The sequence below is a fragment of the Hyla sarda genome, chromosome 13, assembly GCF_029499605.1.
Source record: "Hyla sarda isolate aHylSar1 chromosome 13, aHylSar1.hap1, whole genome shotgun sequence".
NCBI lineage: Eukaryota > Metazoa > Chordata > Amphibia > Anura > Hylidae > Hyla > Hyla sarda.
In genome coordinates this window covers 1,834,064-1,858,102 of record NC_079201.1, presented here as the reverse complement: position 1 = coordinate 1,858,102, position 24,039 = coordinate 1,834,064, and the positions used below count along the sequence as shown (strand labels likewise).

The 24,039-nt window shown below is 47.6% G+C and overlaps 4 protein-coding genes across 4 annotated transcripts in view; 2 read left to right on the top strand and 2 right to left on the bottom strand.

Annotated features, from left to right (window-relative positions):
• The first annotated feature begins 1,002 nt into the window (after nucleotides 1–1,002).
• LOC130297651 (E3 ubiquitin-protein ligase TRIM39-like) lies at nucleotides 1,003–2,637 on the top strand. The gene has a single exon (XM_056550362.1). It carries the CDS (start codon nucleotides 1,003–1,005, stop codon nucleotides 2,635–2,637), a length of 1,635 nt encoding a protein of 544 aa, XP_056406337.1.
• A 5,600-nt stretch (nucleotides 2,638–8,237) lies between these two features.
• Nucleotides 8,238–9,763, bottom strand: CRTAP (cartilage associated protein). Its single transcript, XM_056550340.1, has one exon. The coding sequence runs from the start codon at nucleotides 9,521–9,523 to the stop codon at nucleotides 8,327–8,329; it is 1,197 nt and encodes a 398-aa protein (XP_056406315.1). The 5' UTR covers nucleotides 9,524–9,763; the 3' UTR covers nucleotides 8,238–8,326.
• Nucleotides 9,764–14,738: 4,975 nt separating this feature from the next.
• LOC130297650 (uncharacterized) lies at nucleotides 14,739–15,371 on the top strand. The gene has a single exon (XM_056550361.1). It carries the CDS (start codon nucleotides 14,739–14,741, stop codon nucleotides 15,369–15,371), a length of 633 nt encoding a protein of 210 aa, XP_056406336.1.
• A 4,403-nt stretch (nucleotides 15,372–19,774) lies between these two features.
• GSG1L2 (GSG1 like 2) overlaps nucleotides 19,775–24,039 on the bottom strand; it is a gene marked incomplete at its 5' end in the record, with an annotated part of 46,692 nt that continues 42,427 nt past the window's right edge. Inside the window, 2 exons of the mRNA XM_056550360.1 lie at nucleotides 19,775–20,120; nucleotides 22,705–22,816. Coding sequence (XP_056406335.1) covers nucleotides 19,835–20,120; nucleotides 22,705–22,816 — 398 coding nt within the window. The remainder of the gene's footprint in view (nucleotides 20,121–22,704; nucleotides 22,817–24,039) is intronic.

Sequence of the window (24,039 nt, the reverse complement as noted above, 5' to 3'; positions counted from 1 at the left end):
TGATGCTGCCCCCACCATGATCACTGTAGGGATGGTATTGGGCAGGTGATGGGCAGTACCTGGTTTCCCCCAGACATGATGCTGCCCCCACATGATCATTGTAGGGATGGTATTGGGCAGGTGATGGGCAGTGCCTGGTTTCCCCCAGACATGATGCTGCCCCCACCATGATCACTGTAGGGATGGTATTGGGCAGGTGATGGGCAGTATCTGGTTTCCTTCTGACATGATGCTGCACCCACCATGATCACTGTAGGATGGTATTGGGCAGGTGATGGGCAGTACTTGGTTTCCTCCAGACATGATGCTGAGCACAATATCTTCAGAGCTTGGCCATAGTGACCATTGAGTTCTTGGTCTCCTCTCTTACCAAGGCCCTTCTCCCCTGATTACTTAGTTTGGTGGACAGCAGCTCTAGGAAGAGTCCTGGTTGTTCCTGTTCGTGTAAAAATTATAGCCAGTGAGAGACCACTGAGCTCTTGGGAACTTTCAGTGCAGCAGAATTTTTTTGTCCTCTTCTCCAGATCTGTGCCTCTACACAATCCTGTCTTTGAGCTCTACAGGCAGTTCTTTCCCCCTCATGGCTTGGTGTTTGCTCTTATATACATTGTCAGCTGTGAGACCTTATACACACAGGGCTTTGTTTTCCAGAATCCTGTCCGATCAGCTGAATTTACCCCAGGTGTCTCAGATCCAGGTGGAGAAATAGGAGGAGCCTGAGCTAAATCTCAAGTAAATTTTTAATACATTTAAAAACATTTCTTAGATTCTGTTATATTTTATCCTTCTGAGGTACTGAGTGCAAAATGATGGAGGGAAACAACAAAATGTGAAGAAACTTTCAGAATGGATCGTCCGATGTTTTTGAGCTTCTGCTTTGTTTCATGGCGTTTCGGTAAATGGTTATCGATATAAATTGCTGACATATTTTCGCTCACTTTCAGAACTAGTAATGCTGGATTCCTTCGAGACCTTTTCTTAGTCCGTTTCCTGGTTTCAGCCATGGAGGGTTTTGATCTGAGAGCTGCGTTATCCTGCAGTATCTGCATGGAGATCTACAAGGAGCCCATGACACTACCATGTGGACACAACTTCTGCCAGGACTGTATCACCAAAGCCTTTGACAGTCCGAGGGAGGAATACGAATGCCCAGAATGTCGGAAACCTTTCCAGAGAAAACCTAAGTTTATAAGGAACCCCACACTGAAGAGCATCGCGACTGTTTGTTCATACTCCCAGCAGGAGCAAGGAGCCGTGGGGATCTTCTGCACTTACTGTGACCTACCTGTCCCTGCGAGACTGTCCTGTCTACAGTGTGAACTCTCCATGTGCGATAACCACATGAGGCGACACAACCAGAAAGTCAAACACACCTTATTACCAGCCGCCATGTCTCTGGATGACAGACGATGTTCCACCCACAACAAGACCTTGGATTATTTCTGCAAAACCGATTCGACTTGTATCTGTCCCTCCTGTTTTATAGTTGGAGATCATGGAACTCACTTAGTAGAACCGCTGGAAGACGCCTTGGAGAGGAAGAAGGAGAAACTAAGAAATATTCAGAAGGAGCTGACGTTGAGGAGAAAGGACACAGAAGAAAGACTCCAGACTCTGCAGATGTCCAGGGCGGAAATACAGAAGAAAGCATTGCAGCCGGTGGAGACCGTCATTACCTTCTTCACGGACATTAGAAAAGACCTGGAAGATCTGGAGAAGAACATCCTTCACGAGATCAAAAAGCAGGAGACGGAACATTCTCTACCGGTTACCAAACTGATCCAGACGATGGAAATAAATAAAGAACAACTCTCCAGAAAAACATGTTATATCCAGGATCTACACAACATGGACGACCCGCTCTACGTCTTAAAGGAACAGGAATCGAACAGGGACGACTTTTGTGACATCAAAGACGGAGAAGAGTTGGGCAGAGAGGAGGAGATTAAAGACCTCCACGGTGTAAGAGACCTGGATGTGGGTCCAATCTCCGAAAAGCTGAAGACGCTATCGGACATCATTACCGGGATCAGGAATGGAGTTTACTTTGAGGAACCCATTGACTTGTCTTTGAATTTGGACACTGCCGGTCAAAATGTGTCTGTGGACGAAGGTGGCAAAACAGCATCGTGGTCACTTACGGCCCAGAACTACCCGGAGACCCCGGAGAGATTTCACTGTAACCAGGTGTTGAGTCATGAGAGCGTGTCCTCGGGGCAGTACTATTGGGAAGTGGAGACCAGTGACACGGGCGACTGGAGGATCGGGGTGTGTTACCCCGGTGTAGACAAGCGGGAGCACTCCTCCATCGTAGGGGGCAGTAAGAAGTCCTGGTGCCTCCACCGGTGTAATAGCCCCATCTCATTGCCCTGTGATAGTAACAAGTACCCCGGATACTTAGTCATCCATGATGATGCGTACACCCACCTGCCCCACGCCGTGTCCTGTAATAGGCTGAGGGTATCTCTGGACTATGAGGGGGGCCGGTTGTCCTTTTATGAGCTCTGTGACCACATGCGGCACCTGTACACTTTCCGCGCCACCTTCTCAGAGCCCCTGCACGCCGCCATCTATGTTTGGGATAAGTTACATGGGAAAGGTAGCTGGGTGAGAATCACGGGGGCCGAGAGGCGATGACGAAGCCAAAATCTTTACAAAAAGTGTCTAGTACACGTTCCACATGGCTCAGCTATCACAATGGCTTATGACCTATGACCTAAACCAGTGGTCTCCAAACTGTGGACCTCCAGCTGCTGCAAAACTACAACTCCCAGCATGCCCGGACAGCCGTTGGCTGTCCGGGCATGCTGGGAGTTGTAGTTTTGCAGAAGCTGGAGGTCCAATGTTTGGAAACCACTGGCCTAAGGATGTCCGGGCATGCTGGGAGTTGTAGTTTTGGAGCAGCTGGAGGTCCAAAGTTTAGAAACCACTGGCCTTAGGATGTCCGGGCATGCTGGGAGTTGTAGTTTTGCAGCAGCTGGAGGTCCAAAGTTTGGAAACCACTGGCCTAAGGATGTCCGGGCATGCTGGGAGTTGTAGTTTTGCAGCAGCTGGAGGTCCACAGTTTGGAAACCTATCGCCTTCATATCATGAAGGAAAATATGAGCCTTGTCTGAAATAGAAACCAACCATGTTGCCCATAGCAACTACTTTCATTTCTTTTCTTATACTGGTAAAGTGAAAGCTGAGCTGTGATTGGTTGCTATGGGCAACATAGAGGGTTTTTTTCTGTCATAGTTGATTATAGAAACCAATCGGAGCTTAGCTTTCATTTTGTCAATCGTTCTGGTAAAGCGAAAGCTACATTGTCATTGGTTGCTATGGGCAACATAGAGGCGTTTTCTTTATTGTTGATTACAGGAACCAATCATAGCTCAGCTTTCAATTTGTGAACGCTCTGGTAAAGCAAAAGCTGCGCTGCAATTGGTTGCTATGGGCAACAGGTTTTTCTTTTGTAATAGTTAATTATAGGGACCAATCAGAGCTCAGCTTTCATTTCGTGAACTGTATTGATAAAGTGAAAGCTGAGCTGTGATTGGTTGCTATGGGCAACATAGAGGTTTTTGTTCTGTCATAGTTGATTATAGAAACCAATCGGAGCTTAGTTTTCATTTTGTCAATCATTCTGGTAAAGCGAAAGCTGCATTGTCATTGGTTGCTATGGGCAACAGACGTGTTTTCTTTATTGTTGATTACAGGAACCAATCATAGCTCAGCTTTCAATTTGTGAACTGCTCTGTTAAACCGAAAGCTGCGCTGCGATTGGTTGCTATGCGCAACAGAGTGTTTTTTTTTCTTGTAATAGTTGATTATAGGAACCAATCAGAGCTCAGCTTTCATTAAATGAACCGTATTGATAAAGTGAAAGCTGAGCTGTGATTGGTTGCTATGGGCAACATAGAGGTTTTTCTGTTATAGTTGATTATAGAAACCAATCAGAGCTTAGCTTTCATTTTGTCAATCGTTCTGGTAAAGCGAAAGCTACATTGTCATTGGTTGCTATGGGCAACATAGACGCGTTTCCTTTATTGTTGATTACAGGAACCAATCAGAGCTCAGATTTCCATTTGTGAACGCTCTGGTAAAGCAAAAGCTGTGCTGTGATTGGTTGCTATGGGCAACAGAGTTTTTTTTTTTGTAATAGTTGATTATAGGAACCAATCAGAGCTCAGCTTTCATTTCGTGAATCGTATTGGTAAAGTGAAAACTGAGCTGTGATTGGTTGCTATTGGCAACAAGGACAGTTTTTCTGTAATTGTTCATTATAAGAACCAATCAGAGCTCAGCTGTCATTTCGTGAGCTGTTCTGGTAAAGTGAAAGCTGCGCTGTGATTGGTTGCTATGGGCAACAGGGATACTTTTGATAAATCTGCCTCATAACGCTATTACGGCTGTCATTTGCTGTACGACAGTATTATATGTGCAGTGTGTGGTGGTATTGTGATAGGGTGGGACACTATTGGGGCAGTAGTAGTGAATGTCTCATGTATCTAAGCTGTGCAGAATCTCATGTATCTAAGCCGGGCAGAGCAGACATGAGTAATAGATCAAAGCCGTCACCAAACACATTTCTTTATAGGACACTGGAAACCTATAGAAATGTCTTTATTTTACTTATCGATGAAGATGCTTTTACCAGATAATTAAAATTATCTTTTTAGGAATCGGGTGACAACCAATATGGCCGCCATGACAGCGCCCACAAAGTTATTCATCCAACTTTCACAGACTCCTGAATAACAAGTATGAAGCAGGTGTTTTGTTGTGGTAGCAGTAATGGCGGCCATATTGGATATCACCCAGCTTTCCTCTGTAGGATACGTTTTGGAGTTGTTTTTACGTGTTTTCAGTGTTTTTCCAGCTTAGTCGCTCATGCGCCCTATTTATGATTTTTTTTCGCGCAGCCTTTATGTACGTAGATAAATTTGTTGCATTGATGATTTAGTAATATTTGCACAAGTATAATCCACTATCTAGATCAAATGTTTTCCAACCAGGATGCCTTCAGAACTAAAACTCCCAGCATGCCCAGACTGCCAGCGGCAACAGCTGGAGGCACCCTGGTTGGTAAGCACTGCCCCGGGATGTGGAAAGTTCATTGATGTGTATCTTTCCTCCCTCCGTTTCGCACGTAATTTCTTAAATTAGACACTGAAATTCCACCAGAAAAATTGCGCAAATGCGAAATCCTGCCCATAAATGTATGTAAATATCTATAAGAATTAATGGGAGCGGCCCACTGCCTGATGGGGAACCGTCCCTTTGGTTTGGGCCCTGACATGACACCAAAGGGCCCGTGATCTAAGAATTAAAGGGGACATACACCTTTTCTGTATCACTGGATCACCTCCCCTTCTGGGCTGCAGTACCTGACACGTACAGCAGAGGACGTTTTCTCACAATTTTATAGAATAAATCAGATAAAGTCTAAATATTTGGGTCTCTTTATTATATATATAATTTTTTTTATTGATCGTATGCCGTACCCTCCCAACCGTAGCCTCCAACTGTTGCGAAACTACAACTCCCAGCATGCTTTGCAGGAAGCAGCATTTTTCTATCAGTACGGTATTATTTCTACCACGCATAGGGTTAACAATACATGCGTTTGCCAGAAGAGGGCAGTCATGGACCGTCTTTAATAAAATCCAATTAATCTGGGTTCCTGGATTCGGTGTGGGTTTCCATCATAGGGTTAATATACAGAATATCTACGATTCTGCAGATCTCCGGCGCCATTGATGCCGGGATAAAGGAATTTTGCTGACAATGGGAATTTAGTCTTGAAGACAATAGGTTTCTTAAAGTGACGGACCCCTCACTCTCATATTTGCTCAGGGCTGTGTATATGGGGGGGAGGGGGCCCCAGGGGTCTAGTGCCCACTGATCTGTACACAAAGGACTTTCATTGTGTTATATAGGATAATGAAATGGGGAGGGGGTGAAAACTTTTGATTCCCAACTGCGGGCCTCCAGCTGCTGCAAAGCTACATATCCCAGCATGCCTGGACAGCCTTTGGCTGTCCGGGCATGCTTGGAGTTGAAGTTTTGCAAGAACTGGGAGCACCCTGGTTGTGAAACACTGATGTGATGCATGCTGGGAGTGATAGTGCTGCTGGACTACAGGTTTTTGTATAGTCTGATAACCAAAACCAGGACTAGTGCCATCACAGCACCTGGACTGGTGACATCACAGCAGCGGGACTAGTGCCATCACAGCAGCGGGATTAGTGACATCACAGCAGCGGGACTAGTGACATCACAGCAGCGGGATTAGTGACATCACAGCACCGGGACTAGTGCCATCACAGCAGCGGGATTAGTGACATCACAGCACCGGGACTAGTGCCATCACAGCAGCGGGACTAGTGACATCACAGCAGCGGGACTAGTGACATCACAGCACCGGGACTAGTGACATCACAGCACCGGGACTAGTGACATCACAGCAGCGGGACTAGTGACATCACAGCAGCGGGACTAGTGACATCACAGCAGCGGGACTAGTGGCATCACAGCAGCGGGACTAGTGACATCACAGCAGCGGGACTAGTGACATCACAGCAGCGGGATGATTAGTGACATCACAGCAGCGGGATTAGTGACATCACAGCAGCGGGACTAGTGCCATCACAGCAGCGGGATTAGTGACATCACAGCAGCGGGACTAGTGACATCACAGCAGCGGGATTAGTGACATCACAGCACCGGGACTAGTGCCATCACAGCAGCGGGATTAGTGACATCACAGCACCGGGACTAGTGCCATCACAGCAGCGGGACTAGTGCCATCACAGCAGCGGGACTAGTGACATCACAGCAGCGGGATTAGTGACATCACAGCACCGGGACTAGTGACATCACAGCACCGGGACTAGTGACATCACAGCAGCGGGACTAGTGACATCACAGCAGCGGGACTAGTGGCATCACAGCAGCGAGACTAGTGACATCACAGCAGCGGGACTAGTGACATCACAGCAGCGGGACTAGTGACATCACAGCAGCGGGATTAGTGACATCACAGCAGCGGGACTAGTGGCATCACAGCAGCGGGACTAGTGACATCACAGCAGCGGGATTAGTGACATCACAGCAGCGGGACTAGTGACATCACAGCAGCGGGATTAGTGACATCACAGTAGCGGGACTAGTGACATCACAGCACCGGGACTAGTGACATCACAGCAGCGGGACTAGTGACATCACAGCAGCGGGACTAGTGACATCACAGCAGCGGGACTAGTGACATCACAGCAGCGGGACTAGTGACATCACAGCAGCGGGACTAGTGACATCACAGTAGCGGGACTAGTGACATCACAGCAGCGGGATTAGTGACATCACAGCACCGGGACTAGTGACATCACAGCACCGGGACTAGTGACATCACAGCAGCGGGACTAGTGACATCACAGCAGCGGGATTAGTGACATCACAGCACCGGGACTAGTGACATCACAGCAGCGGGACTAGTGACATCACAGCAGCGGGACTAGTGACATCACAGCAGCGGGATTAGTGACATCACAGCACCGGGACTAGTGACATCACAGCAGCGGGACTAGTGACATCACAGCAGCGGGACTAGTGACATCACAGTAGCGGGACTAGTGACATCACAGCACCGGGATTAGTGACATCACAGCACCGGGACTAGTGACATCACAGCACCGGGACTAGTGACATCACAGCAGCGGGACTAGTGACATCACAGCAGCGGGATTAGTGACATCACAGCACCGGGACTAGTGACATCACAGCAGCGGGACTAGTGACATCACAGCAGCGGGACTAGTGACATCACAGCAGCGGGACTAGTGACATCACAGTAGCGGGACTAGTGACATCACAGCAGCGGGATTAGTGACATCACAGCACCTGGACTAGTGCCATCACAGCAGCGGGACTAGTGCCATCACAGCAGCGGGACTAGTGCCATCGCAGCAGCGGGACTAGTGACATCGCAGCGCCGGGACTAGTGACATCGCAGCGCCGGGACTAGTGCCATCGCAGCAGCGGGACTAGTGACATCGCAGCACTTGGACAACTGACATCACAGCACCGGGACTAGTGACATCACAGCACCAGGAGATTTTCAACCAACCAAATGGCAAAATAGGCATCATTTGGTCGACATCTGAGTATGGTAGATGGGAAGGTCCTTGAGTCCCTCAGCTCTCACCCCTGACCCCCGCCCCCCCATTCACCCACAATCAAACACCTTCTCCACTTACTAAGTTTTATGGCGTTTTATTCCCATGACAGCACCGCATCAAACCTAATACACCCGAAAGATGTTACAAAAAGTCCAAAAAGGCAAAACTCAAAAGAGAAGTTCATCGAGATATTCCACCACGTCACCTTCATCGTCATCGACAATGTTCTGCAGGGCAAACTCGTAGAGCTCCTTCTGCTTGCTGGTGATGTTGAAGTAGAGAGCGGCCTCGGGCCTTGGCTTGAAGTTCTCCTCGGACAGTCCCCACTTCTCCATGTGGTACTGGTAGTAAACCATGTTCTGTTTCATGACGTCATCATCTGGGTCAAAGAGCAGGTAGCTGGCCACGCAGGGCGCCGCGTTCCGGACGTCATTGAGTTTGTAGTAAGCGAACTGCAGGTAATGGTACATGGTGGCCACGAACTTGTTCACCACGTAGCCCCCGATGACTGGCGTGAGGGTGTTCTCACAGCTCAGCTTACACTGGAGGACCTCAATGTAGTGGTCGGCCACCGACTGATAAAAGTCTTTGAATTCTTTGACCTCCCGGGAGCCTTCGCAGGCTGCGATGCATTCTTGGAATGTCTTGAAGAAGTCCGGTAGGGCCATCTCCATATCCGAGATGGAGGTTCTCCAGTTCTCCCCGTTGTAGGCCCTCACGGCTCGGATGAACAGACTCTCGTAGGTCTTGGTTTCCAGATCTTGGATGTGGGCCTCGGTGTCTGGCATGCTCTTGTAGTACGCCATATTCCTCTTCATCATCTCGTCATCAGGGTGCAGCAGGAGAAAGGTGTGGGCGGCAGCAATGGCTTTGGGTAAATTGTTCATCTTGAAGTAGGCATACTGTAAAAACTTATATGGCTCCCGGGAATTAAACTCTTCCATGGTCTCCCGGCTCGGCTGTGACTGTCGAAACGCAGGGAGACCTTGTTTGCATCTTTTGAGGCATTGTGCCCTCATGAGAACATCTCCAAAGACCTTCAGTTCAGCAAAGTCAGTGAAACGGCCCAGGGGCTCCGTCTGATTGTCCGCCCGAGGGCCCGTGTTCAGCTGTGCGGTGCTGCAGTTCAGGTTACAGAAGGCCTCGCTGTCCCTCAGGAGCCGGTATAACCGGAGACTTATCTCCAAGTAGTTGACGGTCTCCGGCCAGTTCTCATTGCTGTACTGGTCCAGGCCATACTTGTAGGCACTCTCTAAGGGCATCAGCTCATCCCGGGGGTAACTCCTGAAGCTGTAATGTTCATACTGAGCGGTTACAGAGACGATGAAGACGAGGAGCAGCGTGCAGCCCAGTCCCCGGATCATGATGGAGACAAATCGCAATGAGAAGAGTTACCACTCCCAGGTTCTTGGAGACCCCTCAACCATCAGTGAAGAACTTACAGCTGATCCTGAGGGTCTGCGATGTCCCACAAGGTTCCTAGATCATTCCTGGTCCTCGGATACATGGAGTACTCGGGGGTCAGATGGATGTTCCTCAGTCCTGATCTCCTCTGACAGGGACTCCTCTCAGGACCACGTAGCACAGGAGGAGGAGGGGTGCAGGAAGTTTCTGAGAGTTTCTCCAGTTCCAGCAGGAGGAGAAGGAATGTGAAGCCTCACACGGGGGCCGCCCTCCTATTGGATGGAAATCTACAGCCCCCCCTCTCCATTCCTTTTTAAAACAACTTTATTTAGCTCTTTTGCTTCTGGCAGAGGGAACGGATTTTATGGTGCAGAGGTGGCGACTAGACCTCCCCCACCCGAGGCCCATGTGTCCAGGGGAGGGGGTCACAGCTGCCACATAGACAGGAGCGGTGTATACAGAGGGGGTAGGGATGTGTGCTGCACACAGACTGATGTATCTAATCCAGTCATGTGTAATACTGTCTGATGTATCTAATCCAATCATGTGTCCAGGGGAGGGGGTCACAGCTGCCACATAGACAGGAGCGGTGTATACAGAGGGGGTAGGGATGTGTGCTGCACACAGACTGATGTATCTAATCCAGTCATGTGTGATACTGTCTGATGTATCTAATCCAGTCATGTGTGATACTGTCTGATGTATCTAATCCAGTCCTGTGTCCAGGGGAGGGGGTCACAGCTGCCACATAGACAGGAGCGGTGTATACAGAGGGGGTAGGGATGGGTGCTGCACACAGACTGATGTATCTAATCCAGCCATATGTGATACTGTCTGATGTATCTAATCCAGTCATGTGTGATACTGTCTGATGTATCTAATCCAATCATGTGTCCAGGGGAGGGGGGGTCACAGCTGCCACATAGACAGGAGCGGTGTATACAGAGGGGGTAGGGATGTGTGCTGCACACAGACTGATGTATCTAATCCAGTCATATGTGATACTGTCTGATGTATCTAATCCAGTCATGTGTGATACTGTCTGATGTATCTAATCCAGTCCTGTGTCCAGGGGAGGGGGTCACAGCTGCCACATAGACAAGAGCGGTGTATACAGAGGGGGTAGGGATGTGTGCTGCACATAGACTGATGTATCTAATCCAGTCATATGTGATACTGTCTGATTTATCTAATCCAATCATGTGTCCAGGGGAGGGGGTCACAGCTGCCACATAGACAGGAGCGGTGTATACAGAGGGGGTAGGGATGTGTGCTGCACACAGACTGATGTATCTAATCCAGTCATATGTGATACTGTCTGATGTATCTAATCCAATCATGTGTCCAGGAGAGGGGGTCACAGCTGCCACATAGACAGGAGCGGTGTATACAGAGGGGGTAGGGATGTGTGCTGCACACAGACTGATGTATCTAATCCAGTCATGTGTGATACTGTCTGATGTATCTAATCCAATCATGTGTCCAGGGGAGGGGGGGTCACAGCTGCCACATAGACAGGAGCGGTGTATACAGAGGGGGTAGGGATGTGTGCTGCACACAGACTGATGTATCTAATCCAGTCATATGTGATACTGTCTGATGTATCTAATCCAATCATGTGTCCAGGGGAGGGGGTCACAGCTGCCACATAGACAGGAGCGGTGTATACAGAGGGGGGTAGGGATGTGTGCTGCACACAGACTGATGTATCTAATCCAGTCATATGTGATACTGTCTGCTGTATCTAATCCAGTCATGTGTGATACTGTCTGATGTATCTAATCCAGTCATGTGTCCAGGGGAGGGGTTCACAGCTGCCACATAGACAAGAGCGGTGTATACAGAGGGGGTAGGGATGTGTGCTGCACACAGACTGATGTATCTAATCCAGTCATGTGTGATACTGTCTGCTGTATCTAATCCTGTCATGTGTCCAGGGGAGGGGGTCACAGCTGCCACATAGACAGGAGCGGTGTATACAGAGGGGGGTAGGGATGTGTGCTGCACACAGACTGATGTATCTAATCCAGTCATATGTGATACTGTCTGCTGTATCTAATCCAGTCATGTGTGATACTGTCTGATGTATCTAATCCAGTCATGTGTGATACTGTCTGATGTATCTAATCCTGTCATGTGTGATACTGTCTGCTGTATCTAATCCAGTCATGTGTCCAGGGGAGGGGGTCACAGCTGCCACATAAACAGGAGCGGTGTATACAGAGGGGGTAGGGATGTGTGCTGCACACAGACTGATGTATCTAATCCAGTCATGTGTGATACTGTCTTCTGTATCTAATCCTGTCATGTGTGATACTGTCTGATGTATCTAATCCAGTCATGTGTCCAGGGGAGGGGGGGTCACAGCTGCCAGATAGACAAGAGCGGTGTATACAGAGGGGGTAGGGATGTGTGCTGCACACAGACTGATGTATCTAATCCAGTCATATGTGATACTGTCTGCTGTATCTAATCCTGTCATGTGTCCAGGGGAGGGGGTCACAGCTGCCACATAAACAGGAGCGGTGTATACAGAGGGGGTAGGGATGTGTGCTGCTCACAGACTGATGTATCTAATCCAGTCATGTGTGATACTGTCTGATGTATCTAATCCAATCATGTGTCCAGGGGAGGGGGTCACAGCTGCCACATAGACAGGAGCGGTGTATACAGAGGGGGTAGGGATGTGTGCTGCACACAGACTGATGTATCTAATCCAGTCATATGTGATACTGTCTGCTGTATCTAATCCAGTCATGTGTGATACTGTCTGATGTATCTAATCCAGTCATGTGTCCAGGGGAGGGGTTCACAGCTGCCACATAGACAAGAGCGGTGTATACAGAGGGGGTAGGGATGTGTGCTGCACACAGACTGATGTATCTAATCCAGTCATGTGTGATACTGTCTGCTGTATCTAATCCAATCATGTGTCCAGGGGAGGGGGTCACAGCTGCCACATAGACAGGAGCGGTGTATACAGAGGGGGGTAGGGATGTGTGCTGCACATAGACTGATGTATCTAATCCAGTCATATGTGATACTGTCTGCTGTATCTAATCCAGTCATGTGTGATACTGTCTGATGGATCTAATCCAGTCATGTGTGATACTGTCTGCTGGATCTAATCCTGTCATGTGTGATACTGTCTGATGTATCTAATTCAGTCATGTGTCCAGGGGAGGGGGTCACAGCTGCCACATAGACAGAAGCGGTGTATACAGAGGGGGGTAGGGATGTGTGCTGCACATAGACTGATGTATCTAATCCAGTCATATGTGATACTGTCTGCTGTATCTAATCCAGTCATGTGTGATACTGTCTGATGGATCTAATCCAGTCATGTGTGATACTGTCTGCTGGATCTAATCCTGTCATGTGTGATACTGTCTGCTGTATCTTATCCAGTCATGTGTGATACTGTCTGCTGGATCTAATCCAGTCATGTGTGATCCTGTCTGATGTATCTAATCCAGTCATGTGTGATGCTGTCTGCTGTATCTAATCCAGTCATGTGTGATACTGTCTGCTGTATCTTATCCAGTCATGTGTGATACTGTCTGCTGGATCTAATCCAGTCATGTGTGATCCTGTCTGATGTATCTAATCCAGTCATGTGTGATGCTGTCTGCTGTATCTAATCCAGTCATGTGTGATACTGTCTGATGGATCTAATCCAGTCATGTGTGATACTGTCTGCTGGATCTAATCCTGTCATGTGTGATACTGTCTGCTGTATCTTATCCAGTCATGTGTGATACTGTCTGCTGGATCTAATCCAGTCATGTGTGATACTGTCTGCTGGATCTAATCCAGTCATGTGTGATACTGTCTGCTGGATCTAATCCAGTCATGTGTGATCCTGTCTGATGTATCTAATCCAGTCATGTGTGATGCTGTCTGCTGTATCTAATCCAGTCATGTGTGATACTGTCTGCTGTATCTAATCCAGTCATGTGTGATGCTGTCTGATGTATCTAATCCAGTCATGTGTGATCCTGTCTGCTGTATCTAATCCAGTCATGTGTGATACTGTCTGATGTGTCTAATCCAGTCATGTGTGATGCTGTCTGCTGTATCTAATCCAGTCATGTGTGATGCTGTCTGCTGTATCTAATCCAGTCATGTGTGATGCTGTCTGATGGATCTAATCCAGTCATGTGTGATGCTGTCTGCTGTATCTAATCCAGTCATGTGTGATGCTGTCTGCTGTATCTAATCCAGTTGTGTGTTGCTGTCTGCTGTATCTAATCCAGTCATGTGTGATGCTGTCTGATGTATCTAATCCAGTCATGTGTAATACTGTCTGCTGTATCTAATCCTCTCAGGTGTGATACTGTCTGCTGAACTCCTAAACCGGTTTTATGTGATACAATGCACATCTAATGCTATCATGTGTGACAATATCTTCTGAGCTTCAGTATCTAAGCCTTAGGTGATACTTTCTCCTGAGATGTGTATCTAACCCTACTATATGTGACAATGTCTGCACAGAGGAAGAGCGGCGCAGTTGCCTTTAGCGACCAATCAGATTATTTCTTTCATCGGCCTCTTTAAAAATGAAAGAAGCAATCTGGTTGCTATGGGCAACTGCACAACTCTAAGATGATTATGTGATTCTTCCTGATGTATCTAATCATGTGTGATACGGCTCCCACAGTCAGTATACAGTACACATGTACACCATTCTGTTATTTCTACAAGTGGCCCAATATTGTTCTGTGTCCTGTGGTAATGGAGTCAGATGGGTGGGGTTATCCCAGATCTATGGGTCTATAAATGGTAGTGACCCCCAGACCTATGGGTCTATGAATAGTAGTGACCCCCAGACCTATGGGTCTATAAATAGTAGTGACCCCCAGACCTATGGGTCTATAAATGGTAATGACCCCCAGTCCTATGGGTCTATAAATGGTAGTGACCCCCAGACCTATGGGTCTATAAATAGTAGTGACCCCCAGACCTATGGGTCTATAAATGGTAGTGACCCCCAGTCCTATGGGTCTATAAATGGTAGTGACCCCCAGACCTATGGGTCTATAAATGGTAGTGACCCCCAGATCTACGGGTCCATAAATGGTAGTGACCCCCAGACCTATGGGTCTATAAATGGTAGTGACCCCCAGACCTATGGGTCTATAAATGGTAGTGACCCCCAGACCTATGGGTCTATAAATGGTAGTGACCCCCCAGACGTATGGGTCTATGAATAGTAGTGACCCCCAGACCTATGGGTCTATAAATGGTAGTGACCCCCAGACCTATGGGTCTATAAATGGTAGTGACCCCCAGTCCTATGGGTCTATAAATGGTAGTGACCCCCAGACCTATGGGTCTATAAATAGTAGTGACCCCCAGACCTATGGATCTATGAATAGTAGTGACCCCCAGACCTATGGGTCTATAAATGGTAGTGACCCCCAGACCTATGGGTCTATGAATAGTAGTGACCCCCAGACCTATGGGTCTATAAATGGTAGTGACCCCCAGACCTATGGGTCTATAAATGGTAGTGACCCCCAGACCTATGGGTCTATAAATGGTAATGACCCCCAGTCCTATGGGTCTATAAATGGTAGTGACCCCCAGACCTATGGGTCTATAAATGGTAGTGACCCCCAGACCTATGGGTCTATAAATGGTAGTGACCCCCAGTCCTATGGGTCTATGAATAGTAGTGACCCCCAGACCTATGGGTCTATGAATAGTAGTGACCCCCAGATTTATGGGTCTATGAATAGTAGTGACCCCCAGACCTATGGGTCTATGAATAGTAGTGACCCCCCAGACCTATGGGTCTATGAATAGTAGTGACCCCCAGTCCTATGGGTCTATAAATGGTAGTGACCCCCAGACCTATGGGTCTATAAATAGTAGTGACCCCCAGACCTATGGATCTATGAATAGTAGTGACCCCCAGACCTATGGGTCTATGAATAGTAGTGACCCCCAGTCCTATGGGTCTATAAATGGTAGTGACCCCCAGACCTATGGGTCTATAAATGGTAGTGACCCCCAGACCTATGGGTCTATAAATAGTAGTGACCCCCAGACCTATGGGTCTATGAATAGTAGTGACCCCCAGACCTATGGGTCTATGAATAGTAGTGACCCCCAGACCTATGGGTCTATGAATAGTAGTGACCCCCAGACCTATGGGTCTATGAAAAGTAGTGACCCCCAGACCTATGGGTCTATAAATGGTAGTGACCCCCAGACCTATGGGTCTATGAATAGTAGTGACACCCAGACCTATGGGTCTATGAATAGTAGTGACCCCCAGACCTATGGGTCTATAAATGGTAGTGACCCCCAGACCTATGGGTCTATAAATAGTAGTGACCCCCAGACCTATGGGTCTATAAATGGTAGTGACACCCAGACCTATGGGTCTATAAATGGTAGTGACCCCCAGTCCTATGGGTCTATAAATGGTAGTGACCCCCAGTCCTATGGGTCTATAAATAGTAGTGACCCCCAGACCTATGGGTCTATGAATAGTAGTGACCCCCAGACCTATGGGTCTATAAATGGTAGTGACACCCAGACCTATGGGTCTATAAATGGTAGTGACCCCCAGACCTATGGGTCTATAAATGGTAGTGACCCCCAGTCCTATGGGTCTATGAATAGTAGTGACACCAAGACCTATGGGTCTATAAATGGTAGTGACCCCCAGACCTATGGGTCTATAAATGGTAGTGACACCAAGACCTATGGGTCTATAAATGGTAGTGACCCCCCAGACGTATGGGTCTATGAATAGTAGTGACCCCCAGACCTATGGGTCTATAAATAGTAGTGACCCCCAGACCTATGGGTCTATGAATAGTAGTGACCCCCAGACCTATGGGTCTATGAATAGTAGTGACCCCCAGACCTATGGGTCTATGAATAGTAGTGACCCCCAGACCTATGGGTCTATGAATAGTAGTGACCCCCAGACCTATGGGTCTATGAAAAGTAGTGACCCCCAGACCTATGGGTCTATAAATGGTAGTGACCCCCAGACCTATGGGTCTATGAATAGTAGTGACACCCAGACCTATGGGTCTATGAATAGTAGTGACCCCCAGACCTATGGGTCTATAAATGGTAGTGACCCCCAGACCTATGGGTCTATAAATAGTAGTGACCCCCAGACCTATGGGTCTATAAATGGTAGTGACACCCAGACCTATGGGTCTATAAATGGTAGTGACCCCAGTCCTATGGGTCTATAAATGGTAGTGACCCCCAGTCCTATGGGTCTATAAATGGTAGTGACCCCCAGACCTATGGGTCTATGAATAGTAGTGACCCCCAGACCTATGGGTCTATAAATGGTAGTGACCCCCAGACCTATGGGTCTATAAATGGTAGTGACCCCCAGACCTATGGGTCTATAAATGGTAGTGACCCCCAGTCCTATGGGTCTATGAATAGTAGTGACACCAAGACCTATGGGTCTATAAATGGTAGTGACCCCCAGACCTATGGGTCTATAAATGGTAGTGACACCAAGACCTATGGGTCTATAAATGGTAGTGACCCCCCAGACGTATGGGTCTATGAATAGTAGTGACCCCCAGACCTATGGGTCTATGAATAGTAGTGACCCCCAGACCTATGGGTCTATGAATAGTAGTGACCCCCAGACCTATGGGTCTATAAATGGTAGTGACCCCCAGACCTATGGGTCTATAAATGGTAGTGACCCCCAGTCCTATGGGTCTATAAATGGTAGTGACCCCCAGTCCTATGGGTCTATAAATGGTAATGACCCCCAGTCTTATGGGTCTATAAATAGTAGTGACCCCCAGACCTATGGGTCTATAAATAGTAGTGACCCCCAGACCTATGGGTCTATGAATAGTAGTGACACCCAGACCTATGGGTCTATAAATGGTAGTGACCCCCAGACCTATGGGTCTATAAATGGTAGTGACCCCCAGACCTATGGGTCTATAAATGGTAGTGACCCCCAGACCTATGGGTCTATAAATGGTAGTGACACCCAGACCTATGGGTCTATAAATGGTAGTGACCCCCAGTCCTATGGGTCTATAAATGGTAGTGACCCCCAGTCCTATGGGTCTATAAATAGTAGTAACCCCCAGACCTATGGGTCTATGAATAGTAGTGACCCCCAGACCTATGGGTCTATAAATGGTAGTGACACCCAGACCTATGGGTCTATAAATGGTTGTGACCCCCAGACCTATGGGTCTATAAATGGTAGTGACCCCCAGTCCTATGGGTCTATGAATAGTAGTGACACCAAGACCTATGGGTCTATAAATGGTAGTGACCCCCAGACCTATGGGTCTATAAATGGTAGTGACACCAAGACCTATGGGTCTATAAATGGTAGTGACCCCCAGACGTATGGGTCTATGAATAGTAGTGACCCCCAGACCTATGGGTCTATAAATGGTAGTGACCCCCAGACCTATGGGTCTATAAATGGTAGTGACCCCCAGTCCTATGGGTCTATAAATGGTAGTGACCCCCAGACCTATGGGTCTATAAATGGTAGTGACCCCCAGTCCTATGGGTCTATGAATAGTAGTGACCCCCAGACCTATGGGTCTATAAATGGTAGTGACCCCCAGACCTATGGGTCTGTGAATAGTAGTGACCCCCAGACCTATGGGTCTATAAATGGTAGTGACCCCCAGTCCTATGGGTCTATGAATAGTAGTGACCCCCAGACCTATGGGTCTATAAATGGTAGTGACACCAAGACCTATGGGTCTATAAATGGTAGTGACCCCCAGACGTATGGGTCTATGAATAGTAGTGACCCCCAGACCTATGGGTCTATAAATGGTAGTGACCCCCAGACCTATGGGTCTATAAATGGTAGTGACCCCCAGTCCTATGGGTCTATAAATGGTAGTGACCCCCAGACCTATGGGTCTACAAATGGTAGTGACCCCCAGTCCTATGGGTCTATGAATAGTAGTGACCCCCAGACCTATGGGTCTATAAATGGTAGTGACCCCCAGACCTATGGGTCTATGAATAGTAGTGACCCCCAGACCTATGGGTCTATAAATGGTAGTGACCCCCAGACCTATGGGTCTATAAATGGTAGTGACCCCCAGACCTATGGGTCTATGAATAGTAGTGACCCCCGCCCCTCTCGACCTATTGGTCTATAAATGGTAGTGACCCCCAGACCTATGGGTCTATAAATGGTAGTGACCCCCAGACCTATGGGTCTATAAATGGTAGTGACCCACAGACCTATGGGTCTATGAATAGTAGTGACCCCCGCCCCTCTCGACCTATTGGTCTATAAATGGTAGTGACCCCCAGACCTATGGGTCTATAAATGGTAGTGACCCCCAGTCCTATGGGTCTATAAATGGTAATGACCCCCAGTCCTATGGGTCTATGAATAGTAGTGACACCAAGACCTATGGGTCTATAAATGGTAGTGACACCAAGACCTATGGGTCTATGAATAGTAGTGACCCCCAGACCCATTGGTCTATAAATGGTAGCGACCCCCAGACCTATTGGTCTATAGATGGAAGTCACCCCCTGGGTCTATGAACGTGTCAGCCCCCAGACCATACATATAAATCGTGACCTCGTGCTCCCATTTTCAGGTGAATGAGTTGTTTGTGGGGGTGCTCTTCTGTCCTGGGGTGCTGGAGTTGGTGGTATCACTGGACTCGGTTGGGGCATGGGGAGGGTGAGTTGTTGCCCAGGATGGTGTGGATCCACCATTAGAGAAAGAGCCCATGAGGCCTAGAGTGGTCGGCCTGTCCTCAGATGGTGGAGGATTGAGAGACATTATGTGAGGTTGTGGAGGGGCCGCGGTGTGGGCCCCTGTATTACTATGAGGGGCCTGCAGGGCTTCACCAGATGTCACCTGATCTATAACCTGAGGCCATTGTGGTGGGGACCGGGATGGTGTTTGCTCGTTCTTTGGTGGATCGCTGGTCTATTACACAGGTTGTTATCGGCCCGTTCAGCTTATAATCGGCCATAATCTTTGGCAGGGTCAGTCTATTGGGTGACGGGAGATGTTGGGCTGAAGGGTGTAAATAATTCAGGGTGAGGGTGAGGAGCGGGCGTTCGATGGGTCTCCATCACCAGACCGCGGAGCTCACCGGGGTGAGGGGGTCACGGGGCGGCCTCTGGAGCCGTCCATATTACAATCCACCACTGGAGGTAGGGAGTCGGGGGTATAACTAGGCCCATCCGCCCCTCACAGAGAAGACATGATATAGAAACCCTGATAGAAGGATTTTATTATAAAACGTATGTAACAAACACTAGCAGTACTCCTCGCAGTGCGCCGACGGGATCGGACTCCGGACGTGTGAGGGATTCTGGGCCGGGACAGACAAATCCACAAAGGCCTCTCTGTGACCCTGTACGCTGTTTATATACATGTCCCACACCGGGCGGCCGCCATCTTGGTCCAGAGTTTTCTGCTTGTTCTGTAAACTTCTCTCCAGGTTACGTTTCCTCTGCTTGAATTCTAGAATGGTCTTTGTGTATCTATTAATGGTCGTCACGGAGGCCGCCATACAACACGTGAAAGACCCCCACGCCAAACTGCAAGAGAAGACATGTGACATCACCACAACACTATATATATATCCTGTATATAGTGACATCACCACCAACACTATATATATATCTCCTGTATATAGTGACATCACCACAACACTATATATATATATCTCCTGTATATAGTGACATCACCACCAACACTATATATATATATATATCTCCTGTATATAGTGACATCACCACCAACACTATATATATATATCCTGTATATAGTGACATCACCACCAACACTATATATATTGTGGCAGTGTGGCAAGGAAAGGGTGCATTTCCTTGGCTCACCCTGCAGAAGCTCTCACCTGCTTCTTAAGTAATGAGGCAGGAGGAAAGGGAGGTGTATATGAGATGGAGACTCAGTGTAATGGGGGCTCTTCCTAGGAGACAGCATGTGGGCTGTAGGGAAGAGACAGAGGCTGCTGAGGAGTACACAGCCCGAGCTATGAGGGGCTCAAAGAGAGTGACATGAATTGTGAGTAGAAGGTTGCAGGGGACATATGTTTAACCAACTGAGGGAAGCTCAGCGGTTGTTAGTCAGGACAAGCTGATCTGTTTAGTCAGTGACCAGACGGTCTAGGATTTTGTTTGTTCCTGCTTTTTGTTTATTTCTTTCCCTGCAACCTGTCCAATAAAACTGGCAAGGTGCCAGATTTGCATTATAAGCGTTTGTTTGCTGGTTTATTGAGAAGAAACGCATCCTGTGGCGTGGTCCAGGACGATCCCAGAGCTAATCCCCAAGACGGATCGTCACAATATATATCTCCTGTATATAGTGACATCACCACCAACACTATATATATCTCTCCTGTATATCGTGACATCACCACCAACACTATATATATATATATATATATATATATATCTCCTGTATATAGTGATATGGACCCTGCTGTATATAGTGACATCACCACCAACACTATATATAATCTCCTGTATATAGTGACATCACCACCAACACTATATATATATATATATATATATATATATATCTATCTCTCTCCTGTATATAGTGACATTACCACCAACACTAATATATATATATATATATATATATCTCCTGTGTATAGGGATATGGACCGTGCTTTATATAGTGACATCACCACCAACACTATATATATATATCTCCTGTATATAGGGATATGGACCGTGCTGTATATAGTGACATCACCACCAACACTATATATATATATCTCCTGTATATAGGGATATGGACCGTGCTGTATATAGTGACATCACCACCAACACTATATATATATCTCCTGTATATAGGGATATGGACCCTGCTGTATATAGTGATATGGACTGTGCTTTATATAGTGACATGGACCCTTCATTATATAGTGATATGGACCCTGCTTTATATAGTGATATGGGCCGTGCTGTATATAGTGATATGGGCCGTGCTGTATATAGTGATATGGGCCGTGCTGTATATAGTGATATGGACCCTGCTGTATATAGTGATATGGGCCGTGCTGTATATAGTGATATGGGCCGTGCTGTATATAGTGATATGGGCCGTGCTGTATATAGTGATATGGGCCGTGCTGTATATAGTGATATGGGCCGTGCTGTATATAGTGATATGGGCCGTGCTGTATATAGTGATATGGGCCGTGCTGTATATAGTGATATGGGCCGTGCTGTATATAGTGATATGGGCCGTGCTGTATATAGTGATATGGGCCGTGCTGTATATAGTGATATGGGCCGTGCTGTATATAGTGATATGGGCCGTGCTGTATATGGTGATATGGGCCGTGCTGTATATGGTGACATGGGCCGTGCTGTATATAGTGACATGGAACGGGCTGTATATAGTGATATTTTCGCTCTGTAGACCTTAATGTACTTTTATTGCTGACTTTAGATCTTTTTCTCCTTTTCTAGACTTTTCTCATTTCTCCATGGAAACCCCTTCAGAAAGCTGTGTATATTGTGTAATGAGTTTTTCTATCTTCTGGAGATATGACTCTGCTGAGTAATGGAATCTGTGGTGAACGATCCCTGAAGCTTCTGATCTCTGAGCCTCGAGGGCCCGTGCTGGATTATTCATTATAGACGAGGAGATGAAATCTGTGCCCAGGGATGAGACCTCTGAGGGGAGGGGGACCACGTGACCTGATTTCTAAGTTCTATCCCGAAACCCCTCCGGACCAGATGAGATCAGAACAGAGATGGACAAGTGTTGGAGGAAGGTTCCCCAGGATCCAGGCTACAACCAGAACCTTCCGCATGACCAGTGGAGCAGGTGAGCCTCTCATTGACTTCAATCCCATCTTTTTCTATTTTCTTCTTCAATGGAACCAACTGGGATATATTTTGGTGATTCCTTCAGAGACCCAACTGTTGGATCATATGGCCAGAAGCCGTCCACTATCCACTACCTACCAGGGTTTTGTTTTTGGATAAAGCTAGTCTGGATGTGAAGATGAGGATAGCTCTCCCAACTATGTCTGTTTTGTGGTATGGTTGTGGTCATTGAGGGCTCGGTCCATGACTTAAGGACCAGTATATTTGTCAATGGTTACATGGGATGTAGGAGCTAAAGAGTTGCTGCCTGTCTTACCAGTAGGACCAGCCATAGTCCCAGTTCTGAGGCCTCCAATCCTCTGGGCCAAGATTGACCGTCATCTGGAACACGGTTGTGTACATCATGTGTGCAACCATACCCAGCAACCCTGTAACAATAAATTAGGATTATTATTAAAAACCTCTCGAAATTATCCTTAGTCATAAATTTCCAAAAATTTTCAACAAATATGACTGTACGACCATGAGATGGCAGCGGTGCTCTCTGAAATGCTTGTCATGTGGGCCATGAGAGGTGTTATATGTGTTCCTATAAAGGTTTTAGACATTGGCCAATTTTGACCATCTCAGCGCATGGAGCAGCAGAGAACAGAATAATATGGATTCTGCCCCTTTAACAACCACATCTAGTGGGTCATACATTGACCCATGTATGGTGAGTGTAGGCTGGAGCTACACGTATAAGCTTGGTGGTCTATAGGGTTAAGTGGCTCGCGGGGAGGCAAATGTGCGTTCAACGTGGCCACCAGGGCAGCTGCTTCCATTGTACCCAGCTCCATCTACTTTAGTTGGTCTTTTTGACTTGTGGGTCAGACAACTCATAAATGTTACCACCACTGAGAAGGCCGATATCTGCCACCTCAACCCTCTCCGTTCAGGGTGTAGTGTCTGCCTCTCTTTCCCCTCCTCAAAATGTGGAGTTTTTTTTTATTTTATTTTTTTTTGAGCTGAGTAACGTGCTCTCGAATCACCCAAAGTGCAAGAAAAGTGCAAACGTGTTACACTAAAAAAAACGTGCACAAAGGATGAGGATAGAAGAGAGGCCCCCCAACAAACCTTACCCTTCGCCTCCGGACCAAAAGGTACCTGCAAGGTTCCAGGTTCGATGTCCCTTTTCGCCGAAGCTACTAAGGGACCACAAATGCTCCCAGCATCCCCCTTGGCGTTACCCAAGGTATCTGCCCGCAGAACCGATAACGGTTGGTACCCTGCCAAAGCTGGAGTACACGGGGTGTTTGCTGGGAGGTGCGGAACCTAATGGCCCCCCACATCTCCCCTAGACCGCCAGGAGGGACACCCAGAAGGGCTACCGCATCCTGACAAATCCTGTGGACACACAACATGCAAAAAGTGACACAGTGAGACAAAAATAAATAAGTCAATGTGCGCAGATATACTGCCCGGACATCCGGCTGGATCTATAAACATTTATCTGTTCCTAGCCAGAAGACCGGGAATCAAGAGGTGAGTGCCACAAGGTGAAGAGTTCATGGTGCCCGTGCTTCAACCCAGTGAGCCAATACACCCAGTGAGTTTTGGCACCTCGGGGTCACCACTCCCCGAGGCACTAAAGTACCCCGGCTCTACACCC

Coding starts and splice junctions, on each gene's coding strand:
- CRTAP (XM_056550340.1), bottom strand. CDS start 9,523: ATGATCCGGGGACTGGGCTGCACGCTGCTCCTCGTCTTCATCGTCTCT.
- LOC130297650 (XM_056550361.1), top strand. CDS start 14,739: ATGGTAGTGACCCCCCAGACGTATGGGTCTATGAATAGTAGTGACCCC.
- LOC130297651 (XM_056550362.1), top strand. CDS start 1,003: ATGGAGGGTTTTGATCTGAGAGCTGCGTTATCCTGCAGTATCTGCATG.